At 45.4% G+C, this 20,089-nt stretch overlaps 1 protein-coding gene across 9 annotated transcripts in view; it reads left to right on the top strand.

Annotated features, from left to right (window-relative positions):
* Positions 1 to 20,089, top strand: part of sox5 (SRY-box transcription factor 5) — a 471,378-nt gene that overhangs the window by 144,037 nt on the left and 307,252 nt on the right. For all 9 annotated transcript variants that reach the window (XM_038811022.1, XM_038811020.1, XM_038811021.1 and 6 more), the window contains one exon: positions 8,536 to 8,746. In XM_038811022.1, the coding sequence (XP_038666950.1) occupies positions 8,536 to 8,746 (211 nt within the window). The remainder of the gene's footprint in view (positions 1 to 8,535; positions 8,747 to 20,089) is intronic.

Genomic DNA, 20,089 nt, shown 5'->3' on the forward strand with positions numbered 1-20,089 from the left:
TTGCCAGGGCTTTATAGCTTGAAGGGTGCCACTTCACATCAAGCGTTGCTGACCAGGAGCCTCCCTTGCTCTTACCACCACCAATTGGCATGTTCCGTAAGATTCACAGATTGACACTCAACCGGTTTGATCAAGGAACAAAGAAAAGTACAGCACGGGAACAGACCCTTCGGCCCTCCAAGCCTGCGCCGACCATGCTGCCGGTTTAAATTAAAATCTTCTACACTTCTGGGGTCTGTATCCCTGTATTCCCATCCTTTTCATGTATTTGTCAAGATGCCCCTTAATTGTCACTATCGTCCCTGCTTCCACCACCTCCTTCGGCAGCGAGTTCCAGCTCTGTGTAAAAAACTTGCCTTGTACATTTCCTCTAAACCTTGCCCCTTGTACCTTAAACCTATCCCCCCTAGTAATTGACCCCTCTACCCTGGGAAAAAGTCTCTGACTATCCACCCTGTCTATGCCCCTCATAATTTTGTAAATCTCTATCAGGTTGCCCCTCAATCTCCGTCGTTCCAGTGAGAACAAACCGAGTTTATTCAACTTCTCCTCATAGCTAATGCCCTCTATACCAGGCAACATCCTGGTAAATCTCTTCTGTACCCTCTCTAAAGCCTCCACATCCTTCTGGTAGTGTGGCGACCAGAATTGAACACTATACTCCAAGTGTGGCCTAACTAAGGTTCTATACAGCTGCAACATGACTTGCCAATTGGCCCCAGCCAATGAAGGCAAGCATGCCGTATGTCTTCTTGACTACCTCCTCCACCTGTGTTGCCCCTTTCAGTGACCTGTGGACTTGTACGCAGAGATCTCTCTGACTGTCAATAATCTTGAGGGTTGGGCAGCACGGTGGCCTAGTGGTTAGCACAACCGCCTCACAGCGCTGAGGTCCCAGGTTCGATCCCGGCTCTGGGTCACTGTCCGTGAGGAGTTTGCACATTCTCCCCGTGTCTGCGTGGGTTTCGCCCCCACAACCCAAAAATGTGCAGAGTAGGTGGATTGGCCATACTAAATTGCCCCTTAATTGGAAAAAATAATTGGGTAATCTAAATTTCTAAAAAAAAATAATAATCTTGAGGGTTGTCTACGGCACTGAGGACCCAGGTTCGAATCCCGGCCCTGGGTCACTGTCTGTGTGGAGTTTGCACATTCTTCCCATGTCTGCGTGGGTTTCGCTCCCACAACCCAAAGATGTGCAAATTGACCCATAATTGGACAAAATAATTGGGTACTCAAAATGTATTTAAAAAACACTCGAGGGTTCTACCATTCACTGTATATTCCCTACCTGTATTAGACCTTCCAAAATGCATTACCTCACATTTGTCCAGATTAAACTCCATCTGCCATCTCTCCGCCCAAGTCTCCAGATGATCTAAATCCTGCTGTATCCTCTGACAGTCCTCATCGCTATCCGCAATTCCACCAACCTTTGTGTCGTCTGCAAACTTACTAATCAGACCAGTTACAATTTCCTTCAAATCATTTATATATACTATGAACAGCAAAGGTCCCAGCACTGATCCCTGCGTAACACCACTAGTCACAGCCCTCCAATCAGAAAAGCACCCTTCCATTGCTACTCTCTGCCTTCTATGACCTAGCCAGTTCTGTATCCATCTTGCCAGCTCACCCCTGATCCCATGTGATGTCACCTTTTGTACCAGTCTGCCATGAGGGACCTTGCTAAAGGCCTTACTGAAGTCCATATAGACAACATCCACTGCCCTACCTGCATCAATCATTTTTGTGACCTCCTCAAAAAACTCTATCAAGTTAATGAGACACAACCTCCCCTTCTCAAAACTGTGCTGCCTCTCGCTAATATGTCCACTTGTCCACTTGCTTCCAAATGGGAGTAGATCCTGTCTTGATCTAATAATTTCTCTACCACTGACATAAAGCTCACCAGCCTGTAGTTCCCTGGATTATCCTTGCTACCCTTCTTAAAGAAAGCAACAACATTGGCTATTCTCCAGTCCTCCGGGACATCACCTGAAGATAGTGAGGATCCAAAGATTTCTGTCAAGGCCTCAGCAATATCCTCTCTTGCCTCCTTCTGTAATCTGGGGTTGATCCCATCAGGCTCTGGGGTCTTAACTACCTTAATATTTTTCAAGACACCCAACACCTCGTCTTTTTGGATCTCAATGTGACCCAAGCTATCTGCACTCCTGAACGTGTTATGAATGCACCTTCCTTGGCCATCAAGTCCTCGGTGGGATTCAAACTCGGAGCTTCTGGCTCAAAGGCAAGGATCCTAGCCACTGTGCCACAAGACCCAGGGTTTGAGTCAGGTTTAAAATTCGGCTTGTATTTGGGGTTTGTCACAGGGTTAGGATGAGGAAGTCACCTCCATAAGTAATGATATTAAACCTTCCCCAGCTTTGACCTGTCACAAGGCAATTGGAAGGCAACTGCAGTATTGAAAGAGAGACAAACAAACAAACAAGCGCAGGAGTAGGCCACTCAGCCCCTCGTGACTGCACCGGCCTTCAGTACGATCATGGCTGATCTGATAGTAATCTCAAATCTGCATCCCACCTACCCCCGATAACCTATCACCCCCCCCCCCCCCCCACCTTGCTCACTCAGAATCTATCCACCTCTGCTTTAAAAATATTCAAAGTTTCTGCTTCCACAGCGTTTTCAGGAAGAGAGTGCCAAAGACGCACAACCTTCTAAGAGAAAGAAATTCACCTAATTTCCGTTTTAGATGGGCGACCCGTTATTTTTAAGCAGTGGCCTCCAGTTATAGATTCTCCCACAAGGGGAAACATCCTCTGTCCATCCACGCTGTTGACGGACCTCAGGAGGTCATCTGGGGCTGGATTCTCCGGTCATCCAACCGTGTATTTCCTGGCGGTGCACCGTTTGCTCGTGGTGGAAATCTTTATTCCTGCCGCTTGTCAATGGGATTTCCCATTGAAGCCACCTCACGACCTTGGGGAACCTGCGGACGGGGGTGCACTGCAGATGGAACAGAGAATCCCAACGGCCGGGGAATTCCAGCTATGTCATTTTCGAGAGAGGATTTTGATGCCAGCCTGTGTCTTGACTTTTTTGCTGGCACCTATCCATGGAGTTAGTGCAACACCTAAAGAAAAGTGGATTGAACATGACTGCCATAGGCAAGCATTGACTTTCAGTTGCGCAACATCCCCGCCCCAATCCGAGAAAGAGGGCCAGATAGTCACCCTGCTTTAAGACTTGGCAAAAGAGGCATCTGCCTTGGATTTCTCCCCTTTTCCACCAGCCTGCGCCCACCCCTGCCCCACAATCCTTATTCGTTGCTATTCTGGCACAAGAAAGCCAGAAAATAGCATCCTTGCAACCTTTTCTCGGCAGGATTTGCGCTGAAAATGGGAGATGCGCTCGCTGTGAGATTTCTCTCTTGAAGCACTTCTGGAAATTAGGCCCATCATTTTAACAATTTGACACTACTTACAGATCTTTTCTTCATTAATTAAATTAACGTTGAATGCCACCAGCTATATGAACAGCGGCCTCTTTCATCTTCATTATAACTACCTGCCTGAGCTTCTCGCTGTGTGCCGAGGAGTTTAGTCTGCCATTCAATTCAGTGCGATGAGCTCACGCTGAACATTGCAGACCAGTCTTGCGGCGGGGGCGGAGGGGGGAGGTGGAGAGAGAGAGAGTGCAGAGGAGTGAGATCGGGGGGAGGGCAGGGCAGTCTTATAACCCCCTCACCTACCCTCCTAAACAAGAACAAAAAAAAATCACTCAGTCAGACTTAGAGGTCACTTGTTTCAAATGTGTAACAAGAGACATAAAAAAATTCTCTTTGGATCTATACATATTCTCCCTTTCATACAAATGTAGCACAGGAGAAAGAAGCAACAATTTCCATTACATATTAAACTCATACATTAAACAAAAAAAGATAAAAGCAAATATATTCAGGGACGTCTGTTGCATTAGACTAGTTGCAGGAGGCTATTCAGGACAGAGTAAGTGGAAATTAATTGGAACGCAGAAGAAATAGAAACAGAATAGGAAATTTAGTATAATTATAAAGAAATGCAGACAAATAAGTTATTCTTGAAAGACCTGGGATAAGGCAATTCACATTTATAGCCATAATATGAAATTAGTAAAGGGCCTAATCCCCTTTTAGCCTCCAAGTCACTTTTTGGCACCTAATTACTAAATGGAACAGCTTTATTATGTAGGCTATTAAAAATAATGTGTTTTGATAGTTACGCTTTTTTTTTTCTTTGTGTTCCTGAGGATTTGCTAGGAATTGCCTTTTTTATTGGATAGGCTATAAAACATTAATGCAACGCAAATATTCCCTTTTATAATTTATAGCGGGCTTTAGGATTTGAACGATTTTTCGCTTTAAAGGGACCACACAGTTCCTTGTCTTTTGATGGAACAGTGGTAGGATGCTGGAGCTTTGGATAATCCACTCCCATCCCACCCCACCGCCTCAGGTCACCCAGGCTGGACTGGGCACTGGCAGTTTGTGAAGGGTTCAACCACCTTCTCCTTCTAAAAAATGCGACCGCAGCCTTCCTCACTGAAAATTGCGGACATCTGACAATGTCACACAAGCACTCAGAACTGGACTTGCAGCTCAGCTACTGGCATGGGCAATTGGGCAGGGAATTCGAACCAAGCTGGCACAAGCCAGAAAGGTTCACTGTAAGTTGTTGTTACCAGGCGCTGCCAGAAAAAGAAAGATTTGGATTTATATCGCACTTTTCATGACCAACAAAGCGCTTTATAGCCAGTATATTTTGAGGGTAGTCACTGTTGTAATGTAAGAAACTAATTTTCACTCAGCAAGATCCGACAAGCTGCAATGTGATAACGGCCAACATTTTTGATATTTTGATTGATGGAAATAATAATAATCTTTATTATTGTCACAAGTAGGCTTACATTAACACTGCAATGAGGTTACTGTGAAAATCCCCTAGTCGCCACACTCTGGCGCCTGTTCGGGTACACTGAGGGAGAATTCAGAATGTCCAATTCATCTAACAGCACGTCTTTCGGGACTTGTGGGAGAAACCAGAGCACCCGGAGGAAACCCACGCAGACGCGGGGAGAACGTGCAGACTCCGCACAGACAGTGACCCAAGCCGGGAATCGAACCCGTGTCCCTGGCGCTGTGAAGCAACAGTGCTAACCACTGTGCTACTGACCACGGGGTGATTTACATCCATCCAAGCAGCCAGATGGGGCTCGATTTAACATCTAGCCCAAAGGCAGTACCTCCGGAAGTGCAGTTCTCCCTCAGTATGGGACTGCAATGTCAGCCTTAATTCCTGTGCTCAAGTTTAACTTGAACTCAGAAACTTGTGATTTCGAGGCAAGAGTGCCAGGACTGAGGGCAGCACGATGGCACAGTTGTTAGCATTGCTGCCTACAGCGCTGAGGACCCGGGTTCGAATCCCGGCCCTGGGTCATGGTCCATGTGGAGTTTGCACATTCTCCCTGTGTCTCCGTGGGTTTCACCCGCACAACCCAAAGATGTGCAGGGTAGATGGATTGGCCACGCTAAATTGTCCCTTAATTGGGAAAAATAATTGGGTACTCTAAATTTATGAAAAAAAAAGAGTGCCGGGACTAAGCGCAGCACGGCAGCGCAGTGCTTAGCATTGCTGCCTCACGGCAGCACGGTGGCGCAGTGGGTTAGCACTGCAGCCTCACGGTGCCGAGGTCCCAGGTTCGATCCTGCCTCTGGGTCACTGTCCGTGTGGGGTTTGCACATTCTCCCCGTGTTTGAATGGGTTTCGCCCCCACAACCCAAAGCTGTGCGGCGTAGGTGGATTGAACACGCCTTAATTGGAAAAAATGAATTGGGTACTCTAAATTTAAAAAAAGCATTGCTGCCTCACAGCGCGAAGGTCCGAGGTTCAATCCCGACTCTGAGTCACTGTCCATGTGGAGTTTACACATTCTCCCCGTGCTTGCGTGGGTTTCGCCCCCACAACCCAAAGGTGTCCAAGGTAGATGGATTGGCCACGCTAAATTGCCCCTTAATTTGAAAAAATGAATCAAAATTTATAAAAGAAGAAACAATGCCAAGACTGACACAGGAGGAAAATTGGGCGGGATTCTCCGTTAGCCAGCACCTAAATCGGGAAATGCGATTGGGCGGAGAATAGCTTCCAATGCCAAAATCACGGCAGGCGCCGATTTGATGCCAAATCGCAATTCTCCGTTACCTCAATAACTGTGTCAATGCGTTTCACTCCGCATGTACAGTGGACACCATTTGCATATCATGAGCGGGCTCAAACCGGGATTCTTCAGGGCCTCCGCAATTCTCCGCCTCCGATGGGCCAAGTTCCCGACAGTGTGGGACATGTGTCCTCACAACTTTCGGGGACCTCACGTGGCGACTGCAGACTATGTCCAGCACCGCCATAGTCGGTGGGGGAGTCGTTCCGCTGGCTTTGGCGGGGCTGGGGGGCTGGTTGGGGGAGGTCAGGGGGTGACGGGAGGGGGGGTGGGGGGTAGAGGACGCATTGTTTGGCAGGCCGGGTCTGGGCATGGCCGGTGCCATGCTGTACGGCGCGGCTGCTGCAGGTCGCTGCCGTGCGCCTGCGCGGCCATGGACCCAGCCATTCTGTGGCCGTATCCACATGTAAAGCCAATAGCTCCCCCACCGGGCGGAGGATCGGGGTGGGGGCGCCGGTGACTTTTTGGTTGTAAGACCAGATGGATCCTGCGGACATAGCCTCACAATCTGAAAATCCAGCCCTTAGTCTCAGAAATGGAGTTTCCAGTCTCTTTTTTAAAAAAACCCTCAAGTGGAAAAAGGAAAAAAATATGCATCTCAACAAGGCCCTCGAGGCTCTTACCCGGGATCTCATACCAGCCACATTTGATTCGACCTGACATATTTCTTTATTTCAGGTGGCATTTCTTTCACTGGAGGCTTGAATCTTCCTGACTCTGGCACTAATTCCCTAATTTAAGCTGTTTGATTGTGAGTTGCTGAACTCTAAATCAGAGATCATTCAGTCAGGTCACTAATTTAATGCCAATTAATGCAGAGTTAAGATACTTGTGTACAATGGACTCATATCCAATTGGAACAAAAACTCCTCCTCCAATGGAGGGTAATGGAGACACCGATCAGATTTACTCCAGGCTGGAAATGAACCACGTCCTGTACCCCAAAGGTAAATGACCAAGGCGCAACCCCGTTGCCAGCCAACCATTTGGCAGGTTACAGACAATTGTATAGGACGTCCGGCACAGAAACAGAACATTCAGCCGAGTAGATCTGCTCAGGTCTTTATTCTCCACCTAAACCTCCTCACATCCATCTTTATCGAGAACTACCATCATATTGTTCTCATCCTCTCTCCCTCACGTGCTCAACTAACTTCCCCTCAATTATTCTCAACAACTCGGACTGGATTCTCCAGCCTCCCAGCTAGATGTTTCCCGGTGGCGGGAGGCAGCGCGCCGTCCGCTGCCGGTGGGATTCTCTGCTCCCCCGCTGTCAATGGGATTCCCATTGAAGTCACCTCACTCTGCTGGGAGTGCCACGGGCCGGGGGGGGGGGGGGGGGGGGGGGGGGGGGGGGTGATCGGTATCCTAGCATTTTGGGTGCCTTGTTTGACCTGATTGTGCCAAGGAGCTGGCAAAAGTACCTGTGGCAAAAGAATACTTGACTGTAATATGTTTTCAATTGTATCCTAAAAAATAACTGAGTACTTGGAGAGGACTGTTCCACCTGCACTATTCCTGTTTGTACATCGAGGTATTTAAGATGACGCATGTAAGTGGGCGTATATGCCCCCTTTCAGTGCTACAGTCCTTTTATTATTTTTATATTTATTTTTGAGATGTGAGCATTTCTGCATGGCGTGTATTTATTGCCCATCTTTATTTGCCCTTGAGAAGGTGCTAGGCAAGGAGTTCTAGGATTCTGGCCGGGCACTAATGAATGAACAGTAGTATGTATCCAAGTTGGGATGATACGTGACTTGGGGAACGTATGCACCAGCTCCCTTTGTCTTTCCAGGTGGTGCAGAGCATAACTTTCGGGGGTAGCTACCAAAGAAGCCTTGGTGACTTTCTGTGGTGAGTCTTGTGAGCCAAATGGCCTCTTTGTGCACTGTAGGGATTCTATAGATAGCACATACCACAGCCACACTGCATTAATGTTGGAAGCAGTGGGACCGGCCTGTTGATCAAGTAAACTGCTTTGTCCTGCATGGTGTTGTGTTGGAGCAGCACCATCCAGGACAGTGGAAAGTAAAAGATCTAGTTTGCTGTGATTTTAATTTGATTCGCTGAACAACTTGTATTTCTCTCAACATTGCTTGGTGGGTATTGATCAGCCCACAGAGTAATTTGACTTTTAATGGCAAAGAAGTGATAATGGCACGGGATTAGGTACGGATTAACAACAATTAACAAAGGAAGATTATTGACTAAAGTACCAGTGAAACTAACTCTGGCGACAGACATCCGGAGCATGTTTCCCGAAAATAATACAAATATTTCTGTTTTCTCCCCCATGCCTAATATTTCAACTAGGATCATGATGGCAATAAAGCAGCCTCCCTATTCTCTACACACAACTCATCTACCTCACCTCTGAAGACTGAAGAAGGGGCTCGACAGAGCAGTGAGTCAGGGTCTGGCACAGCGCTGGGCACCCCGGAGAGGCGCAAAGGCAGCCTGGCTGATGTTGTGGACACACTGAAACAGAAGAAAATGGAGGAGCTCATCAAGAGCGAACCTGAGGGTAAGCAAAAAGGGACTATGTGTCTTGTTTCAAGGGTTGTTGTGGGGCAGCGGAGTGCTATTAGCTGCTTTTGGAAGGAGCTGGAACATAACCAGGGAATAAGCTTATTAACTCGCGGCAGTGGACTGTTATTAGTTCATAAGGTATCAAGAGAAAGATCACATAGCATCTGCAAATGCAACTGCTAATCCTGGGTTTTGTCAAACAGTCTCTGAGAAGTGAACTTATTAACATGTGAGTCTCTAACAATTGGAATCAACTTTGGGAACTCTGATTTGCCTGTATTTGAAAACTGGTCAAACGAACTCCACAGAACTCAACCAAAAGTTGAATTCAGTCAAGAGTACTGGACTATGCTTTGAAAGCAGACGTTGATGCATTGATTTGTGCAAAATGTATCTAAGCTGATTCCTGAAGCTGACTTTCACGGGTTGAACGCCAATTTACAATGATTAAACTTGAAGCCTGTTGCAAAGGTTGGAGCAGTTGAAAGTTATCTGGTCTGACTTGGGCATACTGGGTAAATGGATTAGCATATTTATTGCTCTGATTATGCAGATGGAAAGTGCGCAATGTGCGATAATTATTGTCACTGACAGGTTATTGAGCGAGTTAACCATGCCAGCTCCAACCTGTTTATTACTTTGGTAGCTAATTCAAATTAAACACCCAACCAGAAACTGGTGGTATCAGGTCAAAGCCCACTTGATCCAAGACAATGGAACCATAAAATGGTTATAGCACAGAAGGAGGCCATTCAGCCCTGTCTGTCTGTGCCGGTTGTCTAAAATCAGAAGTGGAGGGTAAAAATGGGAGGGAGTACAACCCACATTTGACCTAATCCCATCAGTCTCCACTGGGCAGTTTAGGCTATCTTCAATCTTTTTGTTCTTCTATCCAATCTGTGCAGGTTCTTATGCTGAATGGTTTTTCAGTTATTGCAAAATGAAGTCTCTGCTTTATTTTTTTTAAAGCCATCAAACAAATAATGGAGAACATGAGACCATTAAAGTTACATAAAAACTGTTCTTAACTTCTATTTTAAAGAACCAACAAGGGTTTTTTAATTCTTGAAATCAGCTCCATGACAGCTTATCCCACTTGGGTGGTAATTCTTCCTGTATGTCAGTGAAGCTTGGCACCATTTGACAGAGTCTCATCAGTAGGGGAACCAAGGGTTATGGGGGTAAGACGGGAAAGTGGAGTTGAGGATTATATTGGATTAGGCATGATCTCATTGAATAGCAGAGCAGACTCGATGGGCCAAATGGCCTACTTCTGCTCCTGCATCTCATGGTCTTATGTTTGTACACCACTTATCAAGCCCTGATCACCCAATGTCTGCAAATTCTTTTAGGGCCCCCAAGAATCTTAGAATGATAGCCATAACTTCATTTCAGCCATTGTGTCTGCGCCTCTGATAGCTTTGAGTGAGCTAGCTTAATTAGTACCACTGTCCTGCCCCTAACGTATAACACTGCAATTTCCCCTTTAAGTTGCTTCCAGTTTAAGGGTGGCACGGTGACACAGTGGTTAGCACTGCTGCCACACGGTGCCGAGGACCAGAGTTCGAACACGGCCCCGGGTCACTGTCCAGGTGGAGTTTTTACACTCTCCCCATGTCTACATGGGTCTTACCCCCACAACACGAAGGGGGCAGCATGGTAGCATGGTGGTTAGCATAAATGCTTCACAGCTCCAGGGTCCCAGGTTCGGTTCCCGGCTGGGTCACTGTCTGTGTGGAGTCTGCACATCCTCCCTGTGTGTGCGTGGGTTTCCTCCGGGTGCTCCGGTTTCCTCCCACAGTCCAAAGATGTGCGGGTTAGGTGGATTGGCCATGCTAAATTGCCCATAGTGTCCTAAAAAGTAAGGTTAAGGGGTGGGGAGTTGTTAGGTTACAGGTATAGGGTGGATACGTGGGTTTGAGTAGGGTGATCATGGCTCGGCACAACATCGAGGGCCGAAGGGCCTGTTCTGTGCTGTACTGTTCTATGTTCTATGTTCTATGTGCAAGGTAGGTAGATTGGTCATGCTAAATTGCCCTTTAGTTGGAAATAAAAATGAATTGGGTACTTTAAATTTATTTAATAAAAAGTAAATTCCAGTTTTGAAAGTTACCAACTGAATCTGCTTTCACCATTCTTTCAGATCACAACTCACTGTACAAAACAAATGTTTCCACATGTTTAAATACATGAATAGGATGTGAATAGAGGGATCTGGACCCTGGAAATGCAGGAGATTTTAGTTTAGACGGGCAGCATGGTCTGCGCAGGCTTGGAGGGCCGAAGGGCCTGTTCCTGTGCTGTACTTTTCTTTGTTCTTTGTTCTGATGTTGCCTCTTGGGTTAAGGCTGTCTCATTTGATTACTGACTTTCCTGCTTTTGGAAATAGCTTCAACCTATTTGCTATTTCAAAACACCTCAGCATTTTTGAATGCTTCCTTTATATCCGTCCTTCATCTTCTCTTCTCTATGAAATGTAAATCGCTTATTGTCACGAGTAGGCTTCGAATGAAGTTACTGTGAAAAGCCCCTTCAAATGAAGTTACTGTGAAAAGCCCCTAGTCGCCACATTCCGGCGCCTGTTCGGGGAGGCTGTTACGGGAATCGAACTGTGCTGCTGGCTTGCCTTGGTCTGCTTTCAAAGCCAGCGATTAGCCCAGTGAGCTAAACAGCCTAAGGTGAAATGCTCTCTACATAACTGAAGTCCCTCATCCCTGGACCGATGGGGCTGAATTTTCCCCTTCCTGAGCCCAGGGATGCTGCGCTTTACTATAGTATCCCAATTGGTGACTCTGCAATCTCACAATGTGGCCCTTCCAGGGAGGATGAAAGAATATCGAGAAACAGTTTTTAGCACAAGAGCTATCCTACATTAAAGCAGCGATACATCATTGACCGTAAAGTGTTTTGAGAAAGTCCTGAGGTTGTGAAAGGCACTGAAGAAAAATGCAAGTTCTCTCTTTCTAATTCTAATATTAAGCTCTCATTGAGCTGATCTCAGTGAAGAAACCCTAGTCAGTTCTATAAAATGAAAGTTAAAGGGCGGCATGCGGTAGCATGGTGGTTAGCATCAATGCTTCACAGCTCCAGGGTCCCAGGTTCGATTCCCGGCTGGGTCACTGTCTGTGTGGAGTCTGCACGTCCTCCCCGTGTGTGCGTGGGTTTCCTCCGGGTGCTCCGGTTTCCTCCCACAGTCCAAAAATGTGCGGGTTAGGTGGATTGGCCATGCTAAATTGCCCGTAGTGTAAAGGTTAATGGGGGGATTGTTGGGTTAGGGGTATGTGGGTTTAAGTGGGATGATCATTGCTCGGCACAACATCGAGGGCCGAAGGGCCTGTTCTGTGCTGTACTGTTCTATGTTCTATGGTGGCGCAATGGTTAGCACTGTTGCCTCACGGTGCTGAGGACCCGGGTTCAATTTGGACCCTGGGTCACTGACCCTGTGGAGTTTACACATTCTCCCCATCTCTGCGTGGGTCTCACCCCCACAACCCAAACATATGCAGGGTAGGTGGATTGGCCACGCTAATTTGCCCCTTAATTGGAAAAAAATAATTGGGTACTCTAAACTTATTGAAACAAATTTTTAAAAAAAGACCAGACTAAAGAAGGAAACATTCAGGCAAGTGACCAAAAAGCTTGGTTAAAGGAGCAGGTTTTGAGGAATGTCTTAAAAGGTGAGAGAGAGGTGGAGATCTTTAGTGGGGCAATTCCAGGTACTTAGAGCCTGTGCAGAAGAAGGAGGCACAGCCCCCAGTGGTGGGGGCAAAAATGAAAGGAGGACACACCAAGAGGCCAGAATTGGAGGAACATATAGTCGAAGAAGCATCTAGGACTGGAGAGAGCAAATTAAACAGAGCATCAGTGAACCTCGGTCTAAATACAGCACCTAGGAATGACAGCACAGATCCATCCAGAATGTGAGAATGGGTTGTGTGGTGTTTTAAAAGAGCCTGGGTATATGTAGTTTTTATTTCAGCAGCTTTGAGCTAGGCAGTTGGTCCTAATCTCACTAATGGGTTGAGCAGCTCTGTGGTAAAATTACCACCTCATAATACTGATAAAATCGCTCCTCAGCTCCATTGTATCTCATGTTTTCCAGGCCTTGTATTTTGCATATTTGTTACACATTCTGTTGTGTTATTACAGTGTTGGAGATTTTATTCTGCTCTTTTTTTTGTTTCTCTCTCACTCCTCAGTGAATTGATTGTTAAATGCCCTTCACAGTGTATTTGTGTTTTGTGCGAGTTTGCCACAAATGATTACACAAATAACTGTTAATGTTTTCAGCGTGTCACTCCACATTGAGAAGAACATGCAAACGCTGAATGATATTGCGTCTGTAGTGCGGAGCGAGCATGCTCTTGAGGCTGCATTAGTGAAGGCTGCAGTTATACATTAGAATAGATACAGAATCTGCACATTATCTTTGCTGTTAAATGTACAAACAAAAGGCAGCAAGCTTCTCAAGTGAGAGCGAGCAAAGCTTACATTGATGTATATAGCAGAAAATCCTTTATCCCCCCAGTCATTGTTCTTTTGTTTCTTCAAAGGCCATTAAATCGAATGGCAGGTTGTGATGAAAATTTAATTAAGGCATAGTTAAATCACACTGAAGTGGTACATCTTGGCTCTTTTCCTTCATTTGCGTTTCGGGAAGAATTAATAAGTTGAAAGCTAATGCATAGACCGTGAGTCAAAGTGGCAAAGTAGGTACCAAACACCCATGGGTGCTGTGCATCCTGGTAGTTTGGGAAAGAGTAAGAGCTCTGAACTCATTTTTCCACCGGTTGGAGCTCATTTCCCTCTTTATTCACCACCACACCTCTTCAATTATACACTGTCGGGCTGACAGAACTGACTAATTTAGGATTAAAAAGAGAAGACGCTCAATGGATCCAATGGACGGAATTATTCTTAATACTTTTATAAATAATTTTAGAGTCCTCAATTATTTTTTTCCAATTAAGGGGCAATTTAGCATGGCCAAGCCACTTACCCTGCACATCTTTTTGGGTTGTGGGGGTGAGATCCACGCAGACACGGGGAGAATGTGCCAGCGCCACATGGACAGTGACCCGGGTTTGATTCTGACCTTGGGTGACTGTGTGGCGTTTGCATGTTGTCTGCATGGGTTTCCTCCGGGTGCTCTGGTTTCCTCCCAGAGTTCAAAGATGTGCAGGTCAGGTGGATTGGCTGTGCTAAATTTCTCCTTAGTGCCCAAAAGGTTAGGTGAGGTGGCTTGATAGGATGCTGTTTCAAAGGGTCAATGCAGAGTAGGTGGGCCAAATGGCCTCCTTCTGCACTGTTGGGGTTCTATGGTTCCAAGTGGATGCTTTAAACTGGTTTGCTAAGTCTCGTGCAGCCCGCATAGAATCATTATTAAAGTGACAAGACGGCTAATGTATTATAATAAATTCTGCTTTTAATATTTTGCAAGAAGCTTGCACTGAAGATGTATATGGGTACTTTTGTACAGACTCTGGAGCACTTCTTTTCACTGTTGCATGCCCACCACCTTGAGAATGGATCAGCACAAAACAAATCAAAGGGAAAGGCAGGGCTGGAGAAGGAGCATTCATTCATTGATCATTCCTATGATGCACTACCTCTCCCATCATTGTGTTTTAGTTTTTCTTTTATAAATTTAGTGTACCCAATTCATTTCTTCCAATTAAGGGGCAATTTAGATTACATAGAATTTACAGTGCAGAAGGAGGCCATTCGGCCCATCGAGTCTGCACCGGCTCCTGGAAAGAGCACCCTACCCAAGGTTAACACCTCCACCCTATCCCCATAACCCAGTAACCCCACCCAACACTAAGGGCAATTTTGGACACTAAGGGCAATTTATCATGGCCAATCCACCTAACCTGCACATCTTTTGGACTGTGGGAGGAAACCGGAGCACCCGGAGGAAACCCACGCACACACGGGGAGGATGTGCAGACTCCGCACAGACAGTGACCCAAGCCGGAATCGATCCTGGGACCCTGGAGCTGTGAAGCGATTGTGCTATCCACAATGCTACCGTGTGGCCAATTCACCTGGCCTGCACATCTTTTGGGCTCTGGGGGCCACACCCACGCAAACACGGGGAGAATGTGCAAACTCCACACGGACAATGACCCAGAGCCGGGATTGAACCTGGAACTTTGGTGCTGTGAGGCAGAAATGCTAACCACTGCGCCACCGTGCTGCCCATCATAGTGTTTAGTTGAGCTATGAATAATCTGATAGATTGTTTTGCAACTAGTAGATTATTCTATTCTTTGAGCCTTGATTGTACTTTACGTGTACACGTCTTGAGTTTAGAAGATCAAATGGTGATCCAATTGAGATGTTTCAAATTCTAACAAGAAATTTAGTGGGGTAGATACAGATTAGCTCTCTTGTCTGTTGGTGGAAACCCCGACCAGAGGGCATAATCTTAAAATTGGAGCCAAGCTATTTGTGACTGAAATCAGGAAGATACCTTTTGCACAAAGGAAGTCTCATCTTCTCCCCAAAGGCTGTCCACGCTGGGACACAACTGGAGTTTACAAGACTGAGATCAATAGAATTTGGTTAGGTAATTGGTGCTGTAAGGGGCGGCATGTGGCATAGTGGTTAGCACTAGAACTGTGGCACAGAGGACCCTGGTTCGAATCCCAGGACTGGGTCACTGTTCGTGTGGAGTTTACACATTCTCCCCATGTCTGTATGGGTTTCACCCCCACAGCCCAAAGTTGAATAGATTAGGTGGATTGGCCACACTAAATTGCTGCTTAATTGGAGAAAAAAATAATTGGGTACTCTAAATTTATTTTAAAAAAGGTAAGTGCCATAAGGACCATGGATGATGATTTTTGGGATTGTTTCTGTGTTCCAAACTGGGAGGAAAACAGTCAGTCTTTGAGGATTTAATGGAGGCGTCACCTTAATTGGCATTGGAGACAGATCCTCTGTTCCGTTAATGGCAGCAGGCAGGCTCTTGTTGCTGGATGGTCAATCGGTTGCCTCCTTTAGTTGCAGTTAACCAGGCTCTGATTGAGTTTAATCAGCTACCCACATGGTGGAGAGCCACTGTGGATCTGAACCTGCCTATGCAAAAATGGTCGCGCAGGGAAAGATGTCGGGAAACCTGCACACCAATGCTGGTAATTTAGGGCCTCATCTGCCTCCATCCTTGCCCCCAATAGGTTCTCAAAATTCAGATGCATTGAAAGTACTGATGACAGGAATCTAATTGAATGGTGACTCAAGCTTGAGGGGCTGAATGGCCTGCTTGTATTCTTTTAATTCTATCCTTCTCACCCGTTCCTTTTTAAGTTGTCAAAACAAAGCAGACAGGAGCATAATTATGACGGGCTGACTGGCGACTAATACCTGAAGAATGAGTATCATCAGCAACATCCTTTACAAATTGTAAACTGTCCTAACGTTTTCAACATTTTATTTGAATGAAGATGTGCAAAAAGACGTCAAAGAGAGGTATAAGTTGTGGAAGAAAACTGAAACTCAAATTACACGAGACAGCTTATGTCTTAATCAAACACTTAATCAAACTCAAGTGAATTTTTCTTTGCAATGGTTTTAATATTCATTTTGCAAAATTTGTAATAAGCAGACAACATGCGCTTTTACATCTCATCAATGTGATTCCACGAAAGTATGAGCAATGGTAAGAACAATAAAAAATGGCCTAGGGGCAGCACGGTGGCCTAGTGGTTAGCACAACCGCCTCACGGCGCTGAGGTCCCAGGTTCGATCCCGGCTCTGGGTCACTGTCCGTGTGGAGTTTGCACATTCTCCCCGTGTCTGCGTGGGTTTCGCCCCCACAACCCAAAAATGTGCAGAGTAGGTGGATTGGCCACGCTAAATTACCCCTTAATTAGAAAAAATAATTGGCTAATCTAAATTAAAAAAAAAAAAAAAAATGGCCTGGATTTGGCACATCAAAACACTGAAGCCCTGGTTTGACACTAATGATTGACATTCAGCCAGAACATAGAAGTAAAGGCTGGTGGGGTTGATAACCTCTGTGATTTTGAATTGAGAACCTTTCAGATTAGTGTGAAACTGAATGCTGGTCTTGCAGCTTGAGTTGTCCATGAAATGAAATGCAGACAATAAATCACTGGTCAAATTAAAATACTATACGAAATGGTCCAAAAATGTTGGTTGCAGCTTTTCCTGAATCTTGCAGTCTGTGCTATCTCAGTAAAACTCTAGAGTTGCTCAGTTAATGTTAGATGACGTTGCACTGTACCCCTTCACTATATTTCAGAATGCATATGACAACAGCAGCTCTATTTATCCTGCGCTTTTAATATTGCAAAACATCTCAGACAGGTGAAAGAGGTGGGTTTGAAGAAATATCTAAAGGAAGAGAGTGCGGAGGAGGGGGTTGGGGGGGGGGGAGGGGCAAACGATTTAGGGGAGAAATTGCAGATCTTAGGTTTATTTGCAGTGGTGGGGTGATGATCATTTGTGAAACGCAAGAGACCAGGGTTAGAGGAACACAGATCATGATGGGTCATTCTGATGCATCAGTCCTTTATTTTTCCTGTTGCTTAAACAATGGGGGGCAGTTTTCAGCCCTTCCCCCGGTGGGATCTTCCGGTCCCGCTGACGGCCCCCCCCCCCCCCCCCCCCCCTCCCCCCAACCCCAACACACCATCACTGTAGTGGGAGCCCCAGCGGCCGGACAGGCAAGCCATGCAAAATGCCGTAGACATCAACAGGACCGGAAGATCCCTCCAGTCGCCAATGAAAACCCACCTCAGCTGCCTGAAAACACCACTAGGGTGGGTTGTGTGTGTGTGTGTGGGGGGGGGGGGGGGGGGGGGTTGAAATACTGCCCAATATCTTATCTTTTTGTCTTCATAAAAGGACATAAAGCTATAACGAGGTGGATGAATCACTAAACCAGTACAATTCAAGTTAAAGTAGAACTGGAGTCAGCTGCACTCTTGGAAACTTATAAAGCCTGTCTCAACTTTCACTGACCTCCAAAAACTACATTTGAAACCTCCATCAATTTGTTCAGAATAGAATGAAATTTGGGTTTGTCAGAATTGTTCGGCGACACCATCATACACCAGAACTCGTGTCTTCCTCATAGAGAATCTTGTTCATCATATCTCATCGTATACCAGAACTGATCTCCCTCTCTCGTAGAGTCTTATTCATCATATCTCATTGTATGCCAGAACTGATCTCTCCCTCGTAGAGAGTCTCATTCATAAATGACATTGTGGAATTTATCTTTTGATACCTTAAACTGGATTGTACAATTGGACAAAACAAAGCAATGTAGTTGAAGAGTCACATTACTCTTGTCTTGTGTCTTGATGTAGGAGGAAACGGATTGTTAAATGAAACTGGAGGGATTGTTACCGTTGCATTATTTACTCCTGTACCATTCAGCTAACTCTGTTGCTATTGTTCCTCATGCTTTTAGGGCTTTCAAGTGTGCTAATGCTTTAGCAGTATCATTGCTGCACAGGAGATTACAGAGGACACTGAATGATAGGCTTCACTCAGTCCAATTGCTTATAGGCCGCAAATTCTGGGGCTCTTGATCCTGATTTTGTGAGATGACCACCTTGACTACTTCTGAGCAAAGTTCAAATTAACTGAATGTACAGGGTTTTATCAATGGTAACAGATATTGGATGCTCAGTAATTTCATGCATAAGAACCTTGTCATGACTGTGCATATTAAATTTAATCAACAAACCCACCCCTCCACCCCATATTATGGTTCCTCCATACTGTTGCGGAAGAGCTTTGCCTCGAGGATTCACTATAATTAAAGAGATCCTGGTTGGAGGGTGGTGGGTGGGAACAGGGGAGTTGTTCTAATGTGTATTCATGTCTATTTTTAATGACAAGAACAAGCACAACAGACACGCTTTCGTCTAGCATATTTTTGGAGAGCTTACTCGAAGTCATCTTTACCACCTGAGGCCAGGGAACCAGAACCTCAAGATCTGCTGTTGTTGCTTCAAACTCTCTTTTATTAGTGTACTCCAGGGAGGGCTTGTGAGTTTATTAAGGAGAGCGGGTCTCAAATGGTGATGGGCAGCGACTGGGCTCTCTCTTAGAGCTTTAATTAAGATGGCTAGTCGGACTTATCGATGAAGGCCTACTCAAGACTGAACGACTTACAGTATGAAAATGCATGAGGCACTGTATTCATGGATGGGCAAAAGATGGCAAAGGGAATAATAGCTTAAAATTTTCCTTTAATTCCCTATCAATATTCTTTTTTAGTTTGACAACAATAGAGTGGCTTTGGATCAGTGCAATGTACTGCACTTAAGAGAAACCTAATAAAGTACAACTCTCCTCTTCATACTGGGTTCCATTCCTCAGTCTTTTCTGCAGAGCTGAATTCCTGTTCAGACCTATTCCTCTTCAAAAAAAAACCTTTTGTTCAATCTCAGTTAACGTTTATTCAGTAAGGGCACTTTGTCTAATATAACTTCCATTCTTTTGTGGCTGAAATGCATTTCTGCAGGTTTTCTTTCTAAATAGAAGATGGCTCAAGAACAATATAATTCTATATACAATATTAATAGTGAACAGGGAATTGTTGAGATGAACATGCTTCTATTGGAACGCTGCTTAACACTGATTGTGTTCATGAACAATGGAGTTGCAACAACACTGTGGAGTATTAATAACAAAAGGCTTCATGTACAAGTTCTCCTCTAGCTGTGTGTCAGCTTGACTCAGTTGGTAACACTCATTTGTTATTACTTTATCAGAGTTACAAAGCTAGAGCTCAGAGTGTGGACAGGGCCAAACCCCTAATCCAGCTCCATGCCTGCTCCAAAAACCAATGCAAATTGAATCCAATTCATGGTCCCCACAAGACAGATATACAAGATCCAGGCATTGCACCTGACTTCACTCTCACCTTAGCCAAAATCCCGAGAAGCGATAGTTGGTAACACTCTTAACTCTGTATTATGAAGGTTGTTTCAACCCCACTCCAGAATATGAACTAATAATCCAGGCTGCCACTTTGGTGCAGTACCGGGGCAGTGCTACACTGTTGGAGATGCCCATTTTTCTAGGTCCTTTTTTGTCTGCTAAGGAAGGCATAGACGATCCCATGGTTTGATGAGGAGCACTGAGCCCTCCAGTGTCCTGACCAACATTCATCCCCTACAAGCAGGCATCAGAAATAACAGATTAACTGTCATTTGTTCAATAACTGTTTCGAGGATTTTGTTGAACAAACATGAGGTACCATTTGGCACACAAAACAACTGTAACTACACTACAAAGGTAATTCCTTGGTTGCAGTGCCCTTTGGGATGTCCTGAAGATACATCTACTATAC

The sequence above is a fragment of the Scyliorhinus canicula genome, chromosome 11 (assembly GCF_902713615.1).
Source record: "Scyliorhinus canicula chromosome 11, sScyCan1.1, whole genome shotgun sequence".
Taxonomy (NCBI): domain Eukaryota; kingdom Metazoa; phylum Chordata; class Chondrichthyes; order Carcharhiniformes; family Scyliorhinidae; genus Scyliorhinus; species Scyliorhinus canicula.